General features: G+C 37.8%; 1 protein-coding gene across 3 annotated transcripts in view; it reads left to right on the forward strand.

Moving 5' to 3' along the window:
* LOC129281641 (uncharacterized) overlaps positions 1–17,282 on the forward strand; it is a 37,999-nt gene extending 20,717 nt beyond the window's left edge. For 2 of the 3 annotated variants that reach the window (XM_064112877.1, XM_064112878.1), the window contains exons 7-16: positions 371–476; positions 1,913–1,970; positions 2,820–2,914; positions 3,624–3,773; positions 4,726–4,888; positions 5,015–7,150; positions 8,194–8,383; positions 8,617–9,368; positions 12,980–13,011; positions 14,556–15,260. In XM_064112877.1, coding sequence (XP_063968947.1) covers positions 371–476; positions 1,913–1,970; positions 2,820–2,914; positions 3,624–3,773; positions 4,726–4,888; positions 5,015–7,150; positions 8,194–8,383; positions 8,617–9,368; positions 12,980–13,011; positions 14,556–14,669 — 3,796 coding nt within the window. In that variant the 3' untranslated portion in view covers positions 14,670–15,260. Of the gene's footprint in view, positions 1–370; positions 477–1,912; positions 1,971–2,819; positions 2,915–3,623; positions 3,774–4,725; positions 4,889–5,014; positions 7,151–8,193; positions 8,384–8,616; positions 9,369–12,979; positions 13,012–14,555 lie in introns of all 3 variants that reach the window. The other variant, XM_064112879.1, reaches the window with a different exon arrangement.
* Positions 17,283–21,269: the final 3,987 nt, after the last annotated feature.

The raw sequence follows: 21,269 nt of genomic DNA on the forward strand, positions 1-21,269 counted from the left end.
CATCTTAGTGTTTTAAGCTCCATATAAAAGCTGGAGGCAGCATATATCCAGCTTGCTGGCCTCATTCTGTGCTGCCAGAAGGAGTTTTCATTATTTTAGCTTTTATTTAGCTAGTAGCTGTTTACTAAGACTAATTTTGTTTACCTTGACGACCAATCACAGCTTGTCATTCAGCGTCCATTTATACTGTTCTGCTCTAGCATTCTGTGCATTCATGCGTTTTTACTCTGATGAATGCACGTTTAAAAGCTTCAGTATATCCACGTTTCCTGCTGTTTTTTTTAAATACTATAATTTGTGTTGTATACAAATGCTATACAGCCATGTAGATCACCATTATCATCACCATATTTCTCTTTGTTTAATTTAGTGCTGAAGCTAACAAGATGAGACAAGACAGAAGATGGCCAAACACAGATCATTTTGGAGTTCTTCTGAGGAAAGCAGGTGCCATAGGTGATGTCAGGGACTGTCCTGTAAGTATTTCATTTGTGACCAGCCACCCCCCCCCCCCAAAAAAAAAAGGTAGTTTTCGCATATATAACAGGGAAACTCTCTGTAAAGCATCGATTCCTTTGAAAATGCAATTAAAATCACAAGGGAGAGCTGAGAGGCTTTTGTTGAAAGTTGGTGGACTGGGACAGCAGATCATCTGAACATTTGCACCTGACGAACAATTGCAAATATGTCGTTGCCCAGAGTCGAGAGATTCCGATGCTGTCCTGGTCCACCAAATTTTGACAAAAGCCTCTCAGCTCTCCATTGTGATTTGACTTGCATTTTCAAAGGAATTGGTGCGTTGTGGAGAGTTTCCCTGTAGCTAATGCGTTAAGTCCAAAATTAGTCACCCGTGAAGGTTCACTGTTAATAGCCAAAATAATAATTTGGTCTTCAAAAAGTAAAAATTAAAAAAATAAGCTAATCTGAACGGAAAGAGTAATTCTTCTCGTTCATACTCTCAAAATTGTAGGTTGTAAATCAGAAGACGGGATACAAGAGTTTCTCGGACACCATTTTCATGAATACTTAGAAGATTCACTGAGATAGAAACAGTGAGCACATCTCATGCTGGAGTGAACCCTGAACGTCAAACCTTGTTTTTTTCCCTTTTTTCAAGCTCTCACAATTTTTTTGGTATTAATAATAACCACCTTGTTAGGTGCTCAAGGTGCTCCTTATAGATTACCACAGCTAAGCTAGTCTACTGATACCGGTGCTCACAGCTTTTTGAGGATTTACTTCCTGCCGGTACCCACTTACCTCACCTGGGTTGAGTGCAGCACAGTGTGGGTAAATCTCTTGCTGAATGAACGCAGGCCATCGCTTGGAATCGACCCCACGTCGCTCAGATTGAAAGACGAGAGTATTAACCACTAGACCACGATGGCCCCATACAATGTTCAATGAAGTGCTTTTGTGGGTTGTTGCGGATCAATTTTGACAAGTTATATTTTATTTGAAAGCTTAGGATGTGCACTTTCAAGCTCAATAAAATTCTCAAAATTCAATTTGGGTGACTTGTTGGTTTTTGGGCGGCAGATCACATATCCAATTTGTGCAATTCCCAATACATTTGCCACCAATGTTGATTAAAGTAAGACACCCTATTTTCAGTTTCAGTTCATGGTAACTCCCGTAGGAACTCGACAAGACAGCATTTTGCTGGTAAACGCCAAGCTGGTTTATAACCAATTGCCTAGGAAACATTTTATGTCTAGATGGGTTGACATCCTTTTCCTAGATACCATTACTGATAGCTCAACAGCAGGTAAAAACTTGTCATAAGACCAGTCCTGGTTTCATTTTGGTTCTGCGCTAATATAAAAACAAAATAGTCCAGCACCCACACCGGTAGGTCAACACTGAATTTAAAATCATCCAGGGTGTCTCTTCTTGTTTTCATTATTTTCAGAGTTCATGTGGACTGAAGATACATATCAGAAGAATACTCATGAATTGTCCTGACGTTGGTGAGTACAACCTGAGCCATGTTTTATTCAAAATACAATCAATTTAAAGACTTGGAAATATACTACAAGTCCCCCCCCCCCCCCCAAAAAAAAAAAAATAATAATAATGAATAAATAAATAAGAAATGAATGAATAAATGAATTCTACAAAAATAAATAATTAATTTCCTTCCACTTAAAAAATAGAAATTTTAGTTGTAATCTTCCTATTGTACTTACAGATGTACATGTATGCATTCATAGTTTTATAATGTTTTGTCTTTTTCCATAATTGAAGTGTCTTACATCAAATTCCTCAACTTGTATGTAGCAAGCAGCAACTGTGATATAATACTCTCATTTTTAGGGGGTTGTTTATGTAACGATAACCAGATCTGTCTTAATTTCTGGTAAATATTTTGATTTTATTGTAATTTGGTTTCTATGATTCAATAAAACATACAAATTTGAAATAAAAAAAAAAATAGTTTTGCCATCCAGTGTGACTTTAAGTCTCTGGCAAACAATTAAAAAAAAAGTTTGCAATCAAATGTAAACATTTATTGTATCTCTTTGTAGACACTTGCATGTATAATACCAGTAGGCCATTTTATTAAGCTGTTCTCTAAGTTAAGGCTGAATGTAAGCACAAATGTATGCACAATTGGTGACCCTTTCTTTTGTGAAATTAGATACCCCAAGTTTAATATAAAATTGGAGTGAACTTTTTTATAATTCTGTAAAAAAATTGTGTCCATTGGTGTTTAAAGAAAAGATGCTATGTCAAACAACTATTGGATTGGACCCATACACAGGTGGTTATAGAATTATGAGTAAAGATTATATTCAACCTCTTATGTCTTTGAACAGTGAGTATTGGATTGATCTGGGATTCCGACAAGCCCGATGTTGAGCATATATCAGATGTCATCTGTAATCTGGGTACTACTATTCAACTCAGAGAGGTATGTATTATATAAATAATACACATCATTGAGGGCATTAGTAAGAATTATACGCACAAGGTACTTTTAGAACAGTTCTAACATGCCTGAGGCAGAGCTGAGGGCATGTGGACTGTTTCAAAGGTAAACAAGTGTGGATAATTAATATCATGCCTGAGCAAAATGATGTGTATTATATCGTCGCCTTCCCGGCGTTTTCGCACAAAGGCAGTTAGCGCACTTTGCGCGTCGCCTTCCCCACAAGGGCAGTTAGTGCGGACTGCGTGTCGCCTTCCCGCACAAATGCCGTCAGCGCGCACTGTTCACTGCACTCTTACTTACGCCTTTTCTGCAGGAAGGCGACGTGCAGTGCGCACTAGCGGGCTCTGTGCGGGAAGGCAACGATATATTTCATGAGATAGTGATGTGGGTCGTTGTTATTTGACAAACCATCTTCTTTTGAAAACCAAGTCCAGTCAATAGAACTAAATATCAGTATCATTCATTAACAAATTTGCCTGTTGGCTAAACTGAAAAAGACCTGACATCTAGCTGGAATGCCACCCTTAGCTTGTTTATTTCTCAACAAATACAATTTTCCTACCGGAATCATTTGGCACATATTTCATACTTGAGTAGTCATTTTTATTGGATTCTGTTCATACTCATGTATTGAAGAATGCAATGTTAACAAATCCTGTTACCATTCTCATTTCATTCCTTGTTGCAGCTATTTGATGACACGGTGGATGACAGAGCCAAGGCCAACAGTCTGTTCCTAGTTGGTATTGTAACCTACTATGGCAGACACTACACCACATTCTTCTACAACACTAACTTAAGATACTGGGTCTACTTTGATGATGCAGTGGTAAAGCAGGTGAGTAGTTTGAACTTGATGGGTGTTTAAAAAAGCTGTTCGTAAGTTAAGAGTGACCTTATGAACAACTAGTGGCTCGATTGCACATAACGATCAATATAGTAAATTTAAAAATCAGTCCGGGGGGGGGGGGGGCCTTGTGCACCCTTTGTAACCATTCTGAATTTGGAGTTTAATAGATTTTTGAGATCTTATGTTAATATTATTGTAATGTTTTTAATTTCTATTGATTAGCCTACACACTCTTGCTATTAAAGTAGTTAGTAGTGGAGCATTTAAGAAATTATGATTTTCCGCAGACTAGATATTCTTGAGAATTCTCCTCGCTCATACCACTTTTAACCTGAATAAACTTCCCACAGATGCATCTGGGTACTTTGGCCAACATACCTTCCTCATTACAGTTCACACATCTTTTTAGTCTGTCTGTCTGTTCTAAATTGATCTTGATATAAGGTTGATGCACCAACACGTGTGGATGGGGGGGGAGTACTTCCCAAGGATGTGAATTGAATCGCAATAAAATTCCCTGTTTTGCGTGTGGCATATACTGCATCACCGCATTGGCCGGATCATTCTCACAGGATGCGTGCCACTGCGTATTGATTAATGAGGTTCCAAATTAGATATTACGCGCTCGTTGGCACTTAAACATGACTTATTGTCAGACTTGAATCTTTGTGTAACTCCCCCTGGTGTGGCCATCCTATCCCATTGAGGCACCAATGCATGAAGTCAGAAGCAGACCTTAATCATTTGTAATATTTTTTTCAGTGAGATCTTTGAACTTTGGTTTGCTCCCACTCATCATTTTTAGACATTTTTAGATTTACCTTTTATCATCTTCTCTTTCCCTCTTTGTGTCTCTCTCTTTTCTCTCTCTCTCTCTGTCTGTCTCTTCCACTCTGTCTCTCTTTTTCTTTTTCTCTGGTTGGTCTTTCGCTACTTTCAGGTTGGTCATAATTGGTCAGATGTTGTGGACCGATGTCGGAGAGGTCATTTTCAGCCTCTTTTGCTCCTCTATGCTTACCCAGATGGTAAAGCTGTGTCGACAGCCACAGCCCCAAAGTTCACAACCATGCTCAAAGGCTATGACAAAGATGACAAGGAAAATGGTTAGTATTCTACCCTACATTTATTCTATTGCTTGTCGCACTATGGCTTATTTTGCTTGTTTTGAATGAAAGTCAAACAAAGTTTTCAATTTTCTGTAAATATATTTCCATTTGTATTGTTTCCAGAAGGGCCACTTGTCCACCCAAACAAAATGGAAGATTCTCTGTTACGCAAGGTCCTCGCCGAGCCTGAAGAACGCATCCCAATCCACCACTACCATGGTAACAGTAACAGCAGCACCATGAGTGGACAGAGTGCAAGCTCCAACGATTCCCAGAATACGTTGGTCTACAAGCCAGTAGGGACTGTCCCTGAGTTCCAGGCATCTTCAGAGACAAAGCCACCCCCAAGGGTTGACTCTGGAAGAGATGTCAGGAAAAACGAAGCCGTCTGGGAGATCAATGATGATGGATCTGTAGCCAATGCAACCAGAGCTAGTTGGATTCCGAATTCTGTCATTGAGATTGGGCATGAGGCATTGAACTACGTTCCGATGAAGAAGCCCGGTGAAGGAAGCTATGCCATATCTCAGTTTGCCTTACAAGGACATGATGATCATGTGGACAAAGGAAGTAGTTCTAAGACAATGCCTAGATCTCAGAACCAGCCTGAGAGGCCATCCTCTGCCAAGGATTCATCCTATGGTCAGCGAATCCAAGTGCCGATGTCTCCGCAGCAGAGTAAAAGACCATCTTCAGCACAGTCTAAGATTAGTAGACAGTCAGTAAGGCAGGTTTCCACTTCCGTTGTGAGTACAAGTGAATCAGCGCCACAAAGGACAGACATGGCATCCCAAAATGGAGCCAAGTATAATGCCAGGACAGGAATGATCACTGATAATAAAGAGGCTCAGTCTCCTCAACATGTGCCTCAGCCTAGCCTCACCTTCGAGCCTTTTGGTAACTTTGCAACTGAAGTCGAATGTGAACCTGTAGCCCAGGTAAATGAAAGACTGAATGTCAAACCCCTGAAGGAATTTGGTGTGAGACAAAGACCTCAAGACACTCCTACAAATCAGACAAATGTTCTAAATTCGAATCAGCAAAACCCAAAGACAAATGTCTTTAGGCAGGGATCTTGGAGTAGTGGTACCAGTGGACAATATTCTGGAGATTCTTTCCAGAGACCTTCCTCGTCTGAGAATAATCAATCTGTGCAAAGAACAAGTTCTTTATCTATCAAACCTCTTGAGAGATATCAAGCATCTCATAGTAGTAACCCTGATTTGAAATCTGATGCTAATGATTTACGAGGATCGAATTCAAATCCAAGCTATAATAGTTCTAACGGTGGACAGTTTCCCAAGTATTCAAGTGTACCAGACCTGCAACGACAGAGTCCTCAAGATGATAGAACAGGAAAACATTATTCAAGTTCAGACCTTCTTGCAGGATCAAGGTCTATGAAGCGTTCTCCTTCATTAGACCAACCTGTATCTCCAGGAGGTATACTGGATGTTGCAATTCGCAATCGTGAACCAACCGTAACACCAAATCACCAACAGACTGATGGGCGTCACATACCACTTATGAGGTCATCGTCCGTGACTCGAAATTCCGATGAGAAACAAGCTAGGGCAAAGCTCAATATACAGAATGGGTTCTTGACCCTACCTGGAAAGAAACGAGCGAATCAGTTCCGAGCGAGTAACAAGCAGAGTTTGGTGAGTGGTGGCAGCGGTGGGATGGGGTACAATCCTGGACAGCAAAGAGATGCAATGTACCATCAACCCAATGCCGAAGTCAGGTCACAAGGTACATCGCACAACGAAGGACTCACCATGAGACAGACTCCTGAGGTGCATGTCAGCAAAGGTTTGGACATTGACTCAATCGCAAGCAGAGACTCAGGTTACAGGAGTCGAGACAGATCAAGTGCAAGTTCTGGTAGTGTCTATTCCCTAGATGGGCACTCATCTGATACTGCACCATCAAGCGGAATAGCCCCAACGTCCACTGATAAAGATTCCTCGCAGTATGGACACATACACCAAAGCTATATAAAGAGTCCTCAACCATCCACGCATCCGACTGGGAACAGAAGTAACGCCCAAAGATCAAAGACACCTACAGCGCAACTTGGTCAACACTTTGCACCTGCAGCTGACAAATTGGAATCGGGAACTCCATTACAGCTTCAGAGAACTGAGGATGTAGTCATTGACCTCATGAAAGGTGTTGAAGAACAGTTAGGCTCATCCATCAAGGCAGAAGAAGGAGGGGATTTGGCGATAGCACTCGGTCTGTGCACAGCAGCTGCCTGTAAGTTCCCACAAATTCTTACTCATTCTTTTATAAAGTATCATGGTATGATGAAGTTGAAGAATTCATAGTTTCTTCCTAAAATACCTTCTTCTTTAAGTGCAAAATCCAGAGTTGTTTTCAACCGTGGAGTGCTGCAATTCTCTGTCCCACATTCTATCATGTAATTCATATTATCTGTTATCAATTCCACTTTCAGAATTCCACCCTTTAACCTACTCATCCCCCAAAATCATTGTACTATATTTTATTCCCCTTGACTCTACAGTATGTAGAAAATTTCTTAGGTACTCTTCTACATAATGAAACCCACAATGCTCAGCTGTAGATCTTGCATTTCAAAGCTTTTGTCTTGTTCCTGCAAAGGCACACATCTCATGACTGGATACTGTGTCTGTCCGTTAAGTTCTTGTCAATCTCTTAAATAACCATACTTCACAACTCTCTGATCTCTTTCTAGAAATATATGACTACCAGTCTTGTTTATGTATAATTTTAGCAGCACACATGATTATTTTGCAGTTGTCAATGAACTCCTTTACTAATAGTTTTCTCATTTCATATCCCAAAACAATTCTGAATAGGTTATCAGAAATCCAGTCAACATTGAAATGTATATTAACATTAAGAAAAATGATCTTTACTGAGCTTCAAAGAAATACATGATAAAATAACATCATAACCGAGACCTTTTATTTTTCTATTCATGTATGGTATATATGTGAAGTGAAAAAAAAGAGCTAACTCCGCTTTCTAACTATTGTATCTTTCATGTATATGTGTGATTATTTTCAGTGATGTTACTTTTTAGACTTAGGTCTGAATTCAGATTTTAAAAAACATTTTCAGCCATAGAAAACACATATTTCATATAGGACATTCTAAATTATTTTAAAGACTTTTTCAGCATCCCTGCAAATTGTGTTCTTATGTATGTTCTTTTGAACATTTTGGATCACGTGTCAGCAGAAATTGAATTTCCGTGTAAATGTATACAGAGACTAAATCAACCATCTTGTACATGTATCTGTTCAAATTTGTAGCAACACTGAAGATTGCGTTGCGTTTGGATGGCTTGAATGAGCAGACCAAACTCTTCCTTCAGACCAAGTACAACACGACAGTGCTGAAATCTCGAGGGTTACATCGTAGGTTGACCTTGTTAAGGAGATCACAGGAGGATAAGAATACTGTCAATACTCCACCTCCACCCCCACAGCCTGACTATCCAAGGTAGGATAAATTAATTGTTACTGGCAGTACCACCTATTTATATAGTGTAAATATCCATCTTGTTGGGTGCTAAAGGCGCTCCTGTATTACCCCTTGCTTAAGGTAGGCTACCAATTTTTTATAATCATATTTTTTGGAGGAATTTCTTTCTGCAGGTACCTGTTTTCTTCACCTGGGTCAAGTGCAGTTCGGTGTTGATGAATAATGACCTAATTTTTTTATGATTTTAACAGAGCCCAACCTATGCAGAGAAGAGACAGCAGGGAAGACATGCGGCGGCAAGAGCAGGAATCCATGAAACAGATAGAACTGTTGAAGAAGCGAGTGGAAGACCTATCACAAGTTCAGGATACCAGCAGACTGTATGGCCAGAAGAGTTCTACTGAACAGACGGATTCTTTAAGGAATGGCTATCAACCTCAGCAGTATCGGAGTGTTCCCTCCTCACCTTCCCTGCAACGGAATAGACCCAGTGGTAACCAGAACATGCAGTATGGATCAGCTACTAGTACGGCATCAGGTTCTTCTGTGGGACATGGTCATGGTCGGATCAACCAGGACCCTTCTAGTGGACAGGGTCGGGTACCTCAGGGACATGGTGCCTCACAGGGATCCTCAGTAGGTTCATCAGGGCACCACGTAGCATCCGCTTCACCTTCTATCCACAAAGACTGGGCACAATCCCAGATTGGCTATCCATCAGGTTATGCCACTGTGGGACGAAGTGCCACACCCCTGGGTTTTTCGTCGACAATGCGGCAAGCGGAGACCGGTGGTACGCGGTACCGGTCACAGACACCCACTCCCTACCTTGGCTCTGCAAAACCCTCAACCGGCTATTCGGAACATCACTTGAATACCGCAGGAAATCGTAATAACAATGCCATTAACCAACAGACTGGGAGAGGCTTCCAGAACACACCAAGTGAGGTGCAACCAAGGATCTACAACCAAGATTGGGTCAGGAGAGAGCAGCCGAGGCCTGGTAAGGATTTGATCTGCCCTTGAATTCAGCATAAACCAAAATAAAGCTATAAATGTCCATTTCATGAAGTACACATTTTAATATTAACACATTCATGTTGCTAGTTTCCATTTCATGTTTTTGCAGGGGAAAATGTATTGTCAATTTTATCAACCTTTAGAGCATTTCATGAAAATGTTTGTCTGTGGTATTAACTGGGAATCATTTGATATGTGTTCCTGAAAATTTTTGCTTGTGATTTGTCAAGAGCACAACCATGAAAATACTGGCTAGATACTGCATGAAACCTTTTCCTGGTTGCAAAACTTCTTTCAGAAGTATGTAAAAAAAAAGAAGCTTTTTATTCTTTGCTCTGTCAGAAATTTCTTTTCTTCTTTACCTTTCTAGAAAATAGATAGTTGTTAAAAAGGAAACCAGTCAAATCATAAAATTTTGACTTAAGAACCTGAAAATATGTTGGTTTTAAAAGGAAATGGTATTAGAAATTATTGATTATGACAATGATAGGAAATAATGGGTAATATTCTAATGTTCTAACTTCCATTTAACTTTATTCATTTATACCATCATGCTAACTTCATTGTGGATTCAGATTCCAGGTAAATTGTGGCACACATTGCATGTATGAATATATCACATGGTCTAATAACAATTTGTAGAATTTGCACTCTAATCACACTTTGTCTAATTCCACATTGTCTAAATCCAAGTTTGTCTTATTACCATTTGGTCTAATCCAACTGTGTCTAATTTCCATTCGGTCCAATCCCACTGTGTCTTATTCCCAATTGAGTAATCTCACTACTACATTGTAGTATGTCTTATCTCCATTTGATTAATCCCACTGAGTCTAATTCCCATTTGATTAATCCCACTGTGCCTAATTCCCATTTGGTCTAATCCCACTGTGCCTAATTCCCATTTGGTCTAATCCCACTGTGTCTAATTCCCATTAGGTCTAATCCCACTGTGCCTAGTTCCCATTTGATTAATCCCACTGTGTCTAATTCCCATTTGATTAATCCCACTGTGTCTAATTCCCATTTGATTAATCCCACTGTGCCTAAATCCCATTTGATTAATCCCAGTGTGTCTAATTCCCATTTGATTAATCCCACTGAGTCTAATTCCCATTTGATTAATCCCACTGAGTCTAATTCCCATTTGATTAATCCCACTGAGTCTAATTCCCATTTGATTAATCCCACTGTGTCTAATTCCCATTTGATTAATCCCACTGTGTCTAATTCCTATTTAATTAATCACACTGTGTCTAATTCCCATATGATTAATCCCACTGTGTCTAATTCCTATTTAATTAATCACACTGTGTCTAATTCCCATATGATTAATCACACTGTGTCTGATTCCCATTTGAGTAATCCCAATGTGTCCAATTTCCATTTGGTCTAATCCCACTGTCTAATTCCTATTCTGTCTAGTTTGCTTATTCCTATTTGGCCCAATCCCAATTTGTCAAATTCCCACGTGGTCTATTATTTTGTTTAATTCCTATTTGGTCCAATTACTTTTCTTCTATAATTCCCACCTGGTATAATCCTACTTTGTCTAATTCCCATTTGTAACAAGAAAATCATTCATTATTGAACTCTTTCTCAGTAATTTTAAGTGTAATAGGTGCATGAAATCTGCATAAACATGATTTCAGGCCACATATGTGAATTTAAACCAGTGACACCAAGTCCAATTAGACCAAGGAGAAAAATCATACCAAATTGATAGTTGATTAAACATGTTAGCCATTGGTGCATGATATGACCTGGGAAGCAGACAAACTGTTATTAGACAAAGTGGCTCTAACCCATTGCTTGTACATTGCATGATACAACTGCATGCATTCCTTAAAGTGATTGGTTAACATTGGTTTGACTTTAAAAAAATCTGAGCTAGAAGGTCACACTTGTCACCTGTGTCTGTGATATGTTACAAAAATGAAGCCCAGAAAAAATTGCGTTCGAAAATAATTATTTAGTGCTTCAAAAATTGAAATATAAAGTGACCGAAAACACCATCTTAATTTCATCCCATACACTTATGTGTACTATTTAGGCGTCTATAAGACGCCTATTTACAAAATCAGGGTTTGGCTTGTAGTTTTAGCTTTTCATTCTCAATAATGGTTGTTTTCAGGGTTTATTTAATACATGCACTTGTACACATGTTTCATCTTGGTTTGAGAATTTTTTTAATTGGCTGCTCACAAAAACGTAAAAATGACCAAAGGATTGTGATTTTTTGCATGGTCAGCCCCCCACTTTTGGCTCAGCCCCCCCACTTTGAAAACCGTTCCGCGGCCCCTGCTAAGGTGTTGGTGCTGATAACTGGTGTTAAATCTGGTGTTGTGTTTTGATACCAAATATATTTTGGTAGCACTACATACTTTTCCTGGAGATTTATTTAATAATTTTGATAATGGAATAGTATGTGTGATCATGGAATAACTTTGACTCCAACTATGCAATCTGGCACTATTACTAGAATCCATCGTATTAGAATTAGACCTTTGACCTACAACAATGAATTTGACCTTTGACCTAAAAAATGACCTTTTATTCCAATATACATAATCTGCAGGCACAGTGATAGTATCAGCTCTGAAGCATTGTAACTTTTTGGATATCCTAAGCTGGGGCCTGGGGGCTTCCAAAGAAGAAAATGAAAATTCTTTTGATAGGGTATACAATGAGCCGAGGGTGTCGCTATTTCAGTGCATAAAGTTTTTTTTTTAAGGCATACTTGAAGCACCTGTTATAAATTACCATGAATTACCACTAAAACCTAATTGGTTCATAGAAAGTCCATGATGTCCAATACATGTACATGTATAAATTTCAGTATCCAATGAATAAAATAAATAAAAAAAAAACATCCTGGGGCCCATTGCATAAAGAGTTTCCCATAGTTGTAAACGCTTTTATGAAACATTCCACGGTTTTTGCCGAAACTCTCTTTATTAATATCATAGCACTGGTGTCTGTGTATCATCACTTCAGTTGGTGGGTGCTTCATAAAGTTGTTTGTAAGTTACGAGCGACTTTAAGAATGATTTGTGATCCTAAGGAACTAAATTGTCACCAATGGACATTTATACCATTTGAATTGTGGAGGCGTCATGGTCTAGTGGTTATGACTCTTGTCTTTCAATATGAAGGACATGGGTTCGATTCCAAACCATGGCGTGTTTTCCTTCAGCAAGAAATTTACCCACATCGTGCTGCACTCAACCCGGGTGAGGTAAATGGGTACCGGCAGGAAGTACATGTAATTCCTCAAAAAGCTGTGAGCACCAGAATCGGTGGACTACATGTAGCTTAGCCGGGGTAATATAGGAGCGCATTGAGCACCTAGCAAGGTGGATACGTGTACTATTTATACAAATCCTGTATTATTTATTGTTATATTCATTATCAAAAAAAGGATTACCAGTCATTCGTAAAGTCATTCATAACTTTTTTACAAAAGGCTATATGAAACACCCACCAGGTTGAAAGTGCATACTAACCCCTCTCCAACTTCTCCAAACGTCATTCTAACAGGCACTCTTTGTTTTTCTATGTTTTCTTTCATCCTCACCCTGTTCATACTAACAGAAACCACAGGATTGGCAAAACCTATGATGTCTGTAAGTATTGTTGTGTGAACTAGACATTTCCCTATCCTGTGTATATAGTTTAAGCAGCTCTTCTAATAGCCAAGTACAAGTTCCTCCTCCCCTTCTATTCTTTCCCTTTCCCTTGCCCCCTTCTCCCTTTTCTTTTGTAATATCAAAGATAATAAAACCTTCTTTTATTTGATGTAAAATTAACAAAATTCAAAACAAGACAAAATAAATGTACACAAAACTATCCTTTTTAATATATTTTATTTTGAGGAAAAAATAGGCATTTTTTTATCTGATGTAAAACAACAGAATTCAAAGCAAACTATCACCCCCCCCCCACCGTAAAGTACACAAAACAAAATGAACAACAACATTTCCATGTTTTGAAAACACCAAACCTGATTTTATTTAGTGTTCATAATCACTTCTTCTTCCCACTTAACAATACTTGTAGTTACACAATCTTTCAAATCTATGCAATATCATAATCTGCCCCCTGTGATTAATGGTGAAAACAATAGAGTCCTTGCCCTTTGCTAATATTTTTTTTCCTCTTAAAAGTTAGATTTTTCTTGTCAAAATTTATGGCCCTGGGAAAAATCAATCAGTTAGCATTTCTACATTCTGTATGCATTTTGTCCTTTGATGATTGGTGAAGGTGATAGTTTATGGCCGATTTTGATGTTTTTTGTTTGTTAACTGTTTTCGATCTTTACCAGAAACTGAATGTAGCTGTTGTATAAGAGTTCTTATTCCTGAGAAAAGGATGGGGGCGGGGTGGGGGGGGGGGGGGGTGAATGGCACCTTCATCCAGGGCTCTGTTTCATAAGGCTTAAGTTGTGTTAACTTTGTCATTATGATAAGTTTTATGGTAACCTTGATTGTGATTGGCTGCTGAGCCCAGTTACCAAGGTAGTTACCATAGTAGCAATTTTACTGTAGTTGTAAGTCTAGTCCAAATTGGACCTTGTTGTTTGGAAGTGCCCTTTCCCAAAGCTGACATAGAGGGCACATGTCTCCCAATCTCTTATCAGCGCCAATCCACTCATCTGATAAGAGATTGGGAGACATGTGCCCTCTATGTTAGCTTTGGGAAAGGGCACTTCCAAACAACAAGGTCCAATCTGGACTATTGTAAGTCCTGATACAGACCCAGGGGGGCATTTCATAAAGCTGTTCGTAAGTTAAGAATAACTGGTGACCCTTTCTTGTGGTAGATGATATTTACCATTAACGTTGGTGATTATTTCGCGCATAAGAAAGGTTCACCAGTCGTTCTTAAAGTTGCTCTCAACTTACAAACAGCTTTATGAAACGGCCCCCCGGGTTAACAGCTTTTAGTTTGATAATCCAAATGTGTATAACAATTTAATCATTGCCTTTGATAATGCTATATATGATTTGATATTTTATCACAATGCAGGTTTTTCATTTTTTTTTTAGCAAAGTCTGACTGTGAGACACATATTTTCATTGACTTATGATTAATACCAGTGTGGATCCGTGTAAGTGCAGATTTCTTGTACGTCGATCATTATTCATTTCTTTTTATTTTGTGTTTCCAGGATACCACGACGTTCATCAAGTATAACAGTGCTATACCCCAGCAGGGAAGTATGAGCGGAGCCAGTGCGTACCACAAGCATCGTATGGGAGATAACCTGATTGACCTGTCTTGAAGGGCCCAGCCACTGACAAATCATGGGGAAATTGAATCAATACGAAATTTGCAAAAGGCCAGTTGACTTGCATGATATAATTCGTCCGTCATGAGCGCCCGTTGGACTAATGCGATAAAAATTCAGACAGCACGAATTTGACCGAACTTGTGATGGTTATTCACTTCGGATCATCGCAGTTCCAACAATCCCAATTCCTAGACTCATAGCAGGTCTCTTGATTGCTAAACCAAAATAAATAACCTCTGTAAAGTTACATGTTTCAAAGTAAAAACACACAGTTTACTTCTGGTTGGTTAGTATACGAACTATTGCTCTCCTATCGACCTCCCAGACATGCCGGCGTCTATTACATAACACCCCCAGGCATGCAGCCGAGTGAAAGACTTGAATCCCTTCTCTGTTCTGAGATTAGCCTTGATTTCCCCATGATTTGTCAAGGAGGCGCGATAGCTCAGTCGGTAGAGCGGGGGTTTCGGAGTCCGGTGACCCGAGATCGATTCCCAAGAGGTGCGCTAGTGCCCTTTGGTAAGGCATTTATCCTCATTACCAGGTCCCTCGGAGAGGACCTTAAGCCGTTGGTCCCCTGGTTGCTTGCTCACAGGCATTCGTGCTTTCTTAGCAGTCAGGTAAAAAACCTCGGTATAAAAAAAAAATAAAAATGAAAGGTCGCTTTAAAGCTGATCGTGGCAAGTCTTAATGACTGTGAACCAGAATGATAATCTCCATCGAGGATGTACATAATATTAAAAGTTTCACACATTTAAAGGGAATGTCAGCTCTCTTTTATAATTCATTTTTATCATATCCATTTGGAAGTATTTCATCAGAAATTGTTCCACTTCAAAGATTTTGCCCTTCAAATGCCTTTGTATATGATATCTGACAAGAAATACAGCCCAAATGTTTAGGCTATATTGAGATTCATGCCAGATAAGTCTTTGGTCCTGTATATTCATTTCTGTGTTCAGTGCAACTGCAGTCAATTGAATGTTCCAATCCTCACTTTGCTATAAACGAGCAATCAACTTTTTCACGTTCCATAATTAACCATATTAAATGAAATTGTATGTGAACGGCCTTGAAAGTAATTGTGTAGTTCAAGTTTAAGATATTTTGAGAAATACCAAAGCATCAAAATAAATTCCAGTTCGGTAATATATTAGATATATGGAAAAATTATATTGTTATATTAGTAATGTATTCACAGTTTGTATTTCATAGCATACTTTGCTAATGTACAGAGATACAGTATATGTCTGCAACTCTTATTTTTTTATACAAAAGATTTATAGTGAGTGTACATGTGTGTATATACTGCGGTTAGTTGATAATTTATGAAAAAAATGGCTAATATAATATAAAATGTATATGAAAGAAGAAATATTTATTCTTTGTGAGACGGACAGTCTAAGATGAAAACATTGTTTTAGTGGAAATAATAGATTTAATCAATCTGCTTCAAATACAGCACCATCAAAAGCTTTATTTTTACATCTGCTACAAAGGCCCGTATTCTGAAGTCGGGTTTAACTTAAACTCAGGTTTAAAGTTGTGGTTTAAGTATGGAGAGCCAATTGTTACATAAATTACTAACAGTAGAGATATCATACTTCAGCTCATTTGGCTCTCAAATCATTCATAATTGTCTAGGAAGTATGAAAAGATTATTGTCTTCACCATCGATGAATCAGGAAAGAGCACAGTAAACAGAAGAAACATACAACTTAATTAAAAAATTGATACTTTTGGCTTCCCATACTTAAACCACAACTTTAAACCTGAGTTTAAGTTAAACCCGACTTCAAAATACGGGCGAAAGAGCTTAATAGGCAAAGTTGACTGTACTTTTCTCCCCGAGTCACCCAAAGACAGATGGCACTGACATGTTTTTCCAGAATTTGTTTGAAAATGTACTTAATTCCACTTGAATATGTATCTTTGGATTGTTTTTTATCCACTGCATGTCATTATTAGAGATGCCACCCATCCATTTTTGCAGTATTTTGTACAGGTTTTGTCAAAAATCATGGCAGTTTTCACTGGGGAAAAAATTATTTCGCATATCATTACATTAGACATATTGATTGTAATTATTACAGCCTTTGTAGAAATATGAATCTATATGCTTCTCACCTACTCTTATGTTCTTGGATTTCAAAATATTGCAGTGTTGTTTATATTCATTTAAAAAAAACACGTCAAGGTCAATCATGTAAGATATATTATCATCACTCTTGAATAAGTTTATGTGCAGTGTTTTCTGATATCTGTATAGTTTTGTGTCTAAATTCCTTTCTGAAAGTGCTGCCTTTATGTTTTCATAGTAGAATGAAATAGTTCAGCATCTTGCCTTTCATTTTTGTTGTCTATCGCAGTTTGATTTATTATCTGTTTTAATCAATCTGTAGGGTCTAGATAATGACTGGATCTTCTTCTTTGTGAACCCCTTTCATACATGTATACAAGTATTAAGCCCCCATCACACTTATTCGGAATCAGCAGGAATCAAGCAGAAGCTGGAACGAAAAAAATATTCAAAAAATCTAGAAATTTTTGGGAGGAACTTATGAATTCACCAAACTGGAGTTGAAATTCAGTAAATTGACCAGGTGAATTATCATACACTAGTCAAAATGAACTGCAATGGAGTCAGATTGATAATTCGTGCTACATTCTTGGACATTCTAGGCGCATTCTAAATATTCTGACTGCATTCGAAATATTTTTGTCATTTCTTTTGGCCGTCCCCAAGGAGTTGGTCATGTTCAAAACATTCGAGGGGTATTTTCGAACGGAGTTCGAAGTAGATTTAAATGACCAACTGGTGGTCGAACAATAGTCCTTTCATTGGTTGATTCGGGATAAGTGTGATGGGGGCTTTAGTAAGGATACATTATCAGTAATTTCCATGACATGGTCACACGCATATGCAGAATGCCTCAGAATGATGCAATACTGTACCATGATATCCTCATCAGATATGTTTGAATATAAAGTGCAAGTTAAAGTGTCAGAAATACTTTAATACCTCAGTATTCAGGTAGGGCGCACTGCAAAAACGCCAGTGTTAATTTAACACCAGCCTGTTATCTATATCGGTCCACACCAGAGAGGTGTTGAAACAACACCGGTTTGGTGTTAGGCTAACACCATTTTGGTATTTAAGCAACAGTGTTAAACCAATATCGGTTTGTTTATTAACTGGTGTTGTTTCAATGCTTCTCTGGTGTGGACCGATATAGATACCGGGCTGGTGTTGAATCAACACTGGCATTTTTGCAGTGCATTACAGAGCTGCCAAGTAGTACCGATTTTCAGCAATTAGTACTGAAAAATGAGAAGAATACTGATGGTTTTTATGAAAAAATACTGATTTTCAAAGTTCAGTTTTATGTGTTGTCCTATGGTATTTCTTTGAAATTACTAGTTTCCTCACCAAAATACTGACTTTCCGCAGTTAACATACTTGTTGTTCAGGTTGGCAGCTGTGGCATTATCATACGAATAGGTGTTTGCCAGAATACTAATGCAAGTGACAGCTTTGCTTATTGATTGCTGTTTATTGCACAAACACAGCCATATGCAGAGATAACCAATATTAATTGAGTTTACCTATTTCGCTATCTGGAAGTTTACAAATCTTTCTGAAGTTTTTAGTGCTGTTTCTGACATTATTTTGTTGTGTTTCTTATACTTTGTTTTCATCGCACTAAGATCAGTGCTGTTTTCCATTAATAAAGCGGATGTGACGTCACTCCGCCCGCCTGTATCCCAACAACATATCCAAAATTAAAAGCCTGATAAATAATTATATAAGATTATTTTGTTATTGGCACCAGTTTCTCTTTGCCAATTAAAACAAAATGTCAGTAATATGCCCTAACTCTTGTTGCTTTTAATTTTTTTGGAGTAGACCTATTTGTAGGTATCCCTTTCTACTTATAAACTTTCTGAAGAATAGTGTAAGAGATAACATGCATCGGTGAAAGGAACTTTTTCATTTCTTTTCTTACCATAGTGTGGATTGAAACTCAATGGCATTTGCTGTGCAGTGTTTTGGTGGGACAGTTTTTTTTTAAATCATGTAAATTATTTCATTCAAGTTTTTTTTTATCATTTTGGCCGTGAGATTACCGTTATATGCAAATTTACATACATTGTACATGAAGTTTTGTAATATTGGACAGTATGTGGAATAATTTCCATTTGTATTCAAAAGTACTTACATTGTTAAACAGTATTTTCATTTGTAAAATGAAAGAATTGAGGAATCAACTAGAATATCTAATCAAGTGGTTTTTTTTTTATAGTAAACTAGGTTCCAAAAGAAGCTTATCAAACTTTACAAGGGCACTGCACAAATTCCACTTAGTCAAATTGAACAATATTTTTACACATGCTAGCTTCAATAATCTTTCTGTCAAGAGATTGGTTCAATCACAGAGAGGCTATAGCCCTTCACATCAATTGGTTTCAGAATCCAAAGTCACAAAATGGCAAAAGAAAGACCAATGAAAATGAGATGGGATTAAACAAACTTCCCTTTTTATTACCCATAATAATTTTTTTTTCTTTTTCTAATCCTATCTGTCACGATGTATGTGGATTTTTGCCCTAAATAAATTCACTGTTAAAGTTCAACTTGTATAATAGGTCGTTGTTTGGCTAATTGTCTTTCTTTCGGCCCCGGTTCTTGCTTAGTTCTCATAGCATGCACTGTATTACACAAGTGTTATGCATACAGTCCTCTTAGGTAGTTTGTGCCTTTGATTTGAAATGGCTTTTACACCTTGACTCATACAGGCTTTTACCAAGGATACATGTCTGTGATCTGTTCTAGTCTATATTAATGGTGTTTGACATGATTATGAAGATACTTTTAAATTATTGAAGTAAGTTTGATTTGATTAAACCATTTGTCGATGCTTGTAAAAGTATTGTGAATTTTCTGTTATCATCTGTTTCTGCAAAATTTTATTTGTGAGTCGCTTTGATGTCTCGGACCCAGTAACATGGAGCTTCGCGATTGATTGTTGGACAGATTTGTACGATTGATCATACACAATAATCGATGGAATGGAATCAGTCACATGATTAATTGCCAAGCTTTGTGTATCCAGGGCCCTGGGGACCGTTTCTTAAAGGACTTGCAACTGTTGTAACTGCCATTATGGCAACTACCGTGACAACAGGGCTTTGCAGGCAATCAAAATCAAGGTTACCATGGTAGTTGCCATAATGGCAAAGTTACAACAGTTGTAACTCTTTATGAAACGGGCCTCAGATCTGCTATTGACAAAACAATGTTTTGCCAAACTATATGGCCCGTATTCTGAAGTCAGGTTTAACTTAAACTCAGGTTTAAAGTTGTGGTTTAAGTATGGGAAGCCAAAAGTATCAATTTTTTTTTATTAAGTTGTACGTTTTTTATGTTTACTGTGCTCTTTCCTGATTCATCAATGGTGAAGACAATCATCTATTTATACTTCCTAGACAATTATGAATGATTTGAGAGCCAAATGAACTGAAATATGATATCTCTGTTAGTGATTTATGTAACAATTGGCTATCCATACTTAAACCACAACTTTAAACCTGAGTTTAAGTTAAACCCGACTTCAGAATACGGGCCTATGGGTTTCGTAAGAGCACAGGTGTTCTGATGGGGGTTGATAGGGGAGGTGGAAGAGAAGGCTGCTGCCTCCCAAAATTTTCACAAAAGTTTTGTTTTATTCTTGTAAATTTAGTTTTCAAAACCATGCATGAATTAAAGGTCAAGTCCACCCAAGAAAATTGTTGATATGAATCGATAGAGAAATATCAAACAAACATAACGCTGCAAATTTTATCGAAATCGGATATAAAATAAGAAAGTAATGACATTTTTAAGTTTCGCTTATTTTTCACAAAACAGTTAAATGCACAACTCAGCGATATGCAAATGAGAGAGTCGATGTCCATCACTCACTATTTCTTTTGTTTTTTATTGTTTGAATAATACAATTTTTCAATTTTTACAGATTTGACAATGAGCACCAACTTGACTTAACCGTAAACTGTTAAAATAATGGTAATTCCACATGTTCAGGGAAAAATAAAAGTTTGTTTCACTTGAAAAGGAGGAGAAAATTATAATATTTCATATAATAAAAATACAAAAGAAATAGTGATTGGGTGACGTCATCAGTCTGCCAATTTGCATACCGACCAGGATGTGCATATAACTGTTTTGTCAAATTAAGCGAAACTTTAAAATGTCATAACTTTCTTATTTTACATCCGATTTTGATGAAATTTTCAGTGTTTTGCTAGTTGGATTTTTCTCCTCTTTTTCAAATTAACTCTTTGTTGAGGTGGACTTGTCCTTTAAATTTAATAGGGGCGGCGGAGCGAATTTGAAAGCGGCGGGCATGGGAAAGGGCACTATTTAAAAACAGGGGGAAATGACTTATCTACCCCAGTCACATGACTCGTGAAACTTACGGCACGTAGGATTATTCTTACAAGTTTTTCCCCTCGTAAGACAGTAGTAACATTTAAAAAAATGAGAATAATCTTTTCTTGTTTCTTACCAATGATGCTGAATCTTTAGGGAAA

This window comes from Lytechinus pictus, chromosome 18, assembly GCF_037042905.1.
Source record: "Lytechinus pictus isolate F3 Inbred chromosome 18, Lp3.0, whole genome shotgun sequence".
NCBI classification, from domain to species: Eukaryota; Metazoa; Echinodermata; class Echinoidea; order Temnopleuroida; family Toxopneustidae; genus Lytechinus; species Lytechinus pictus.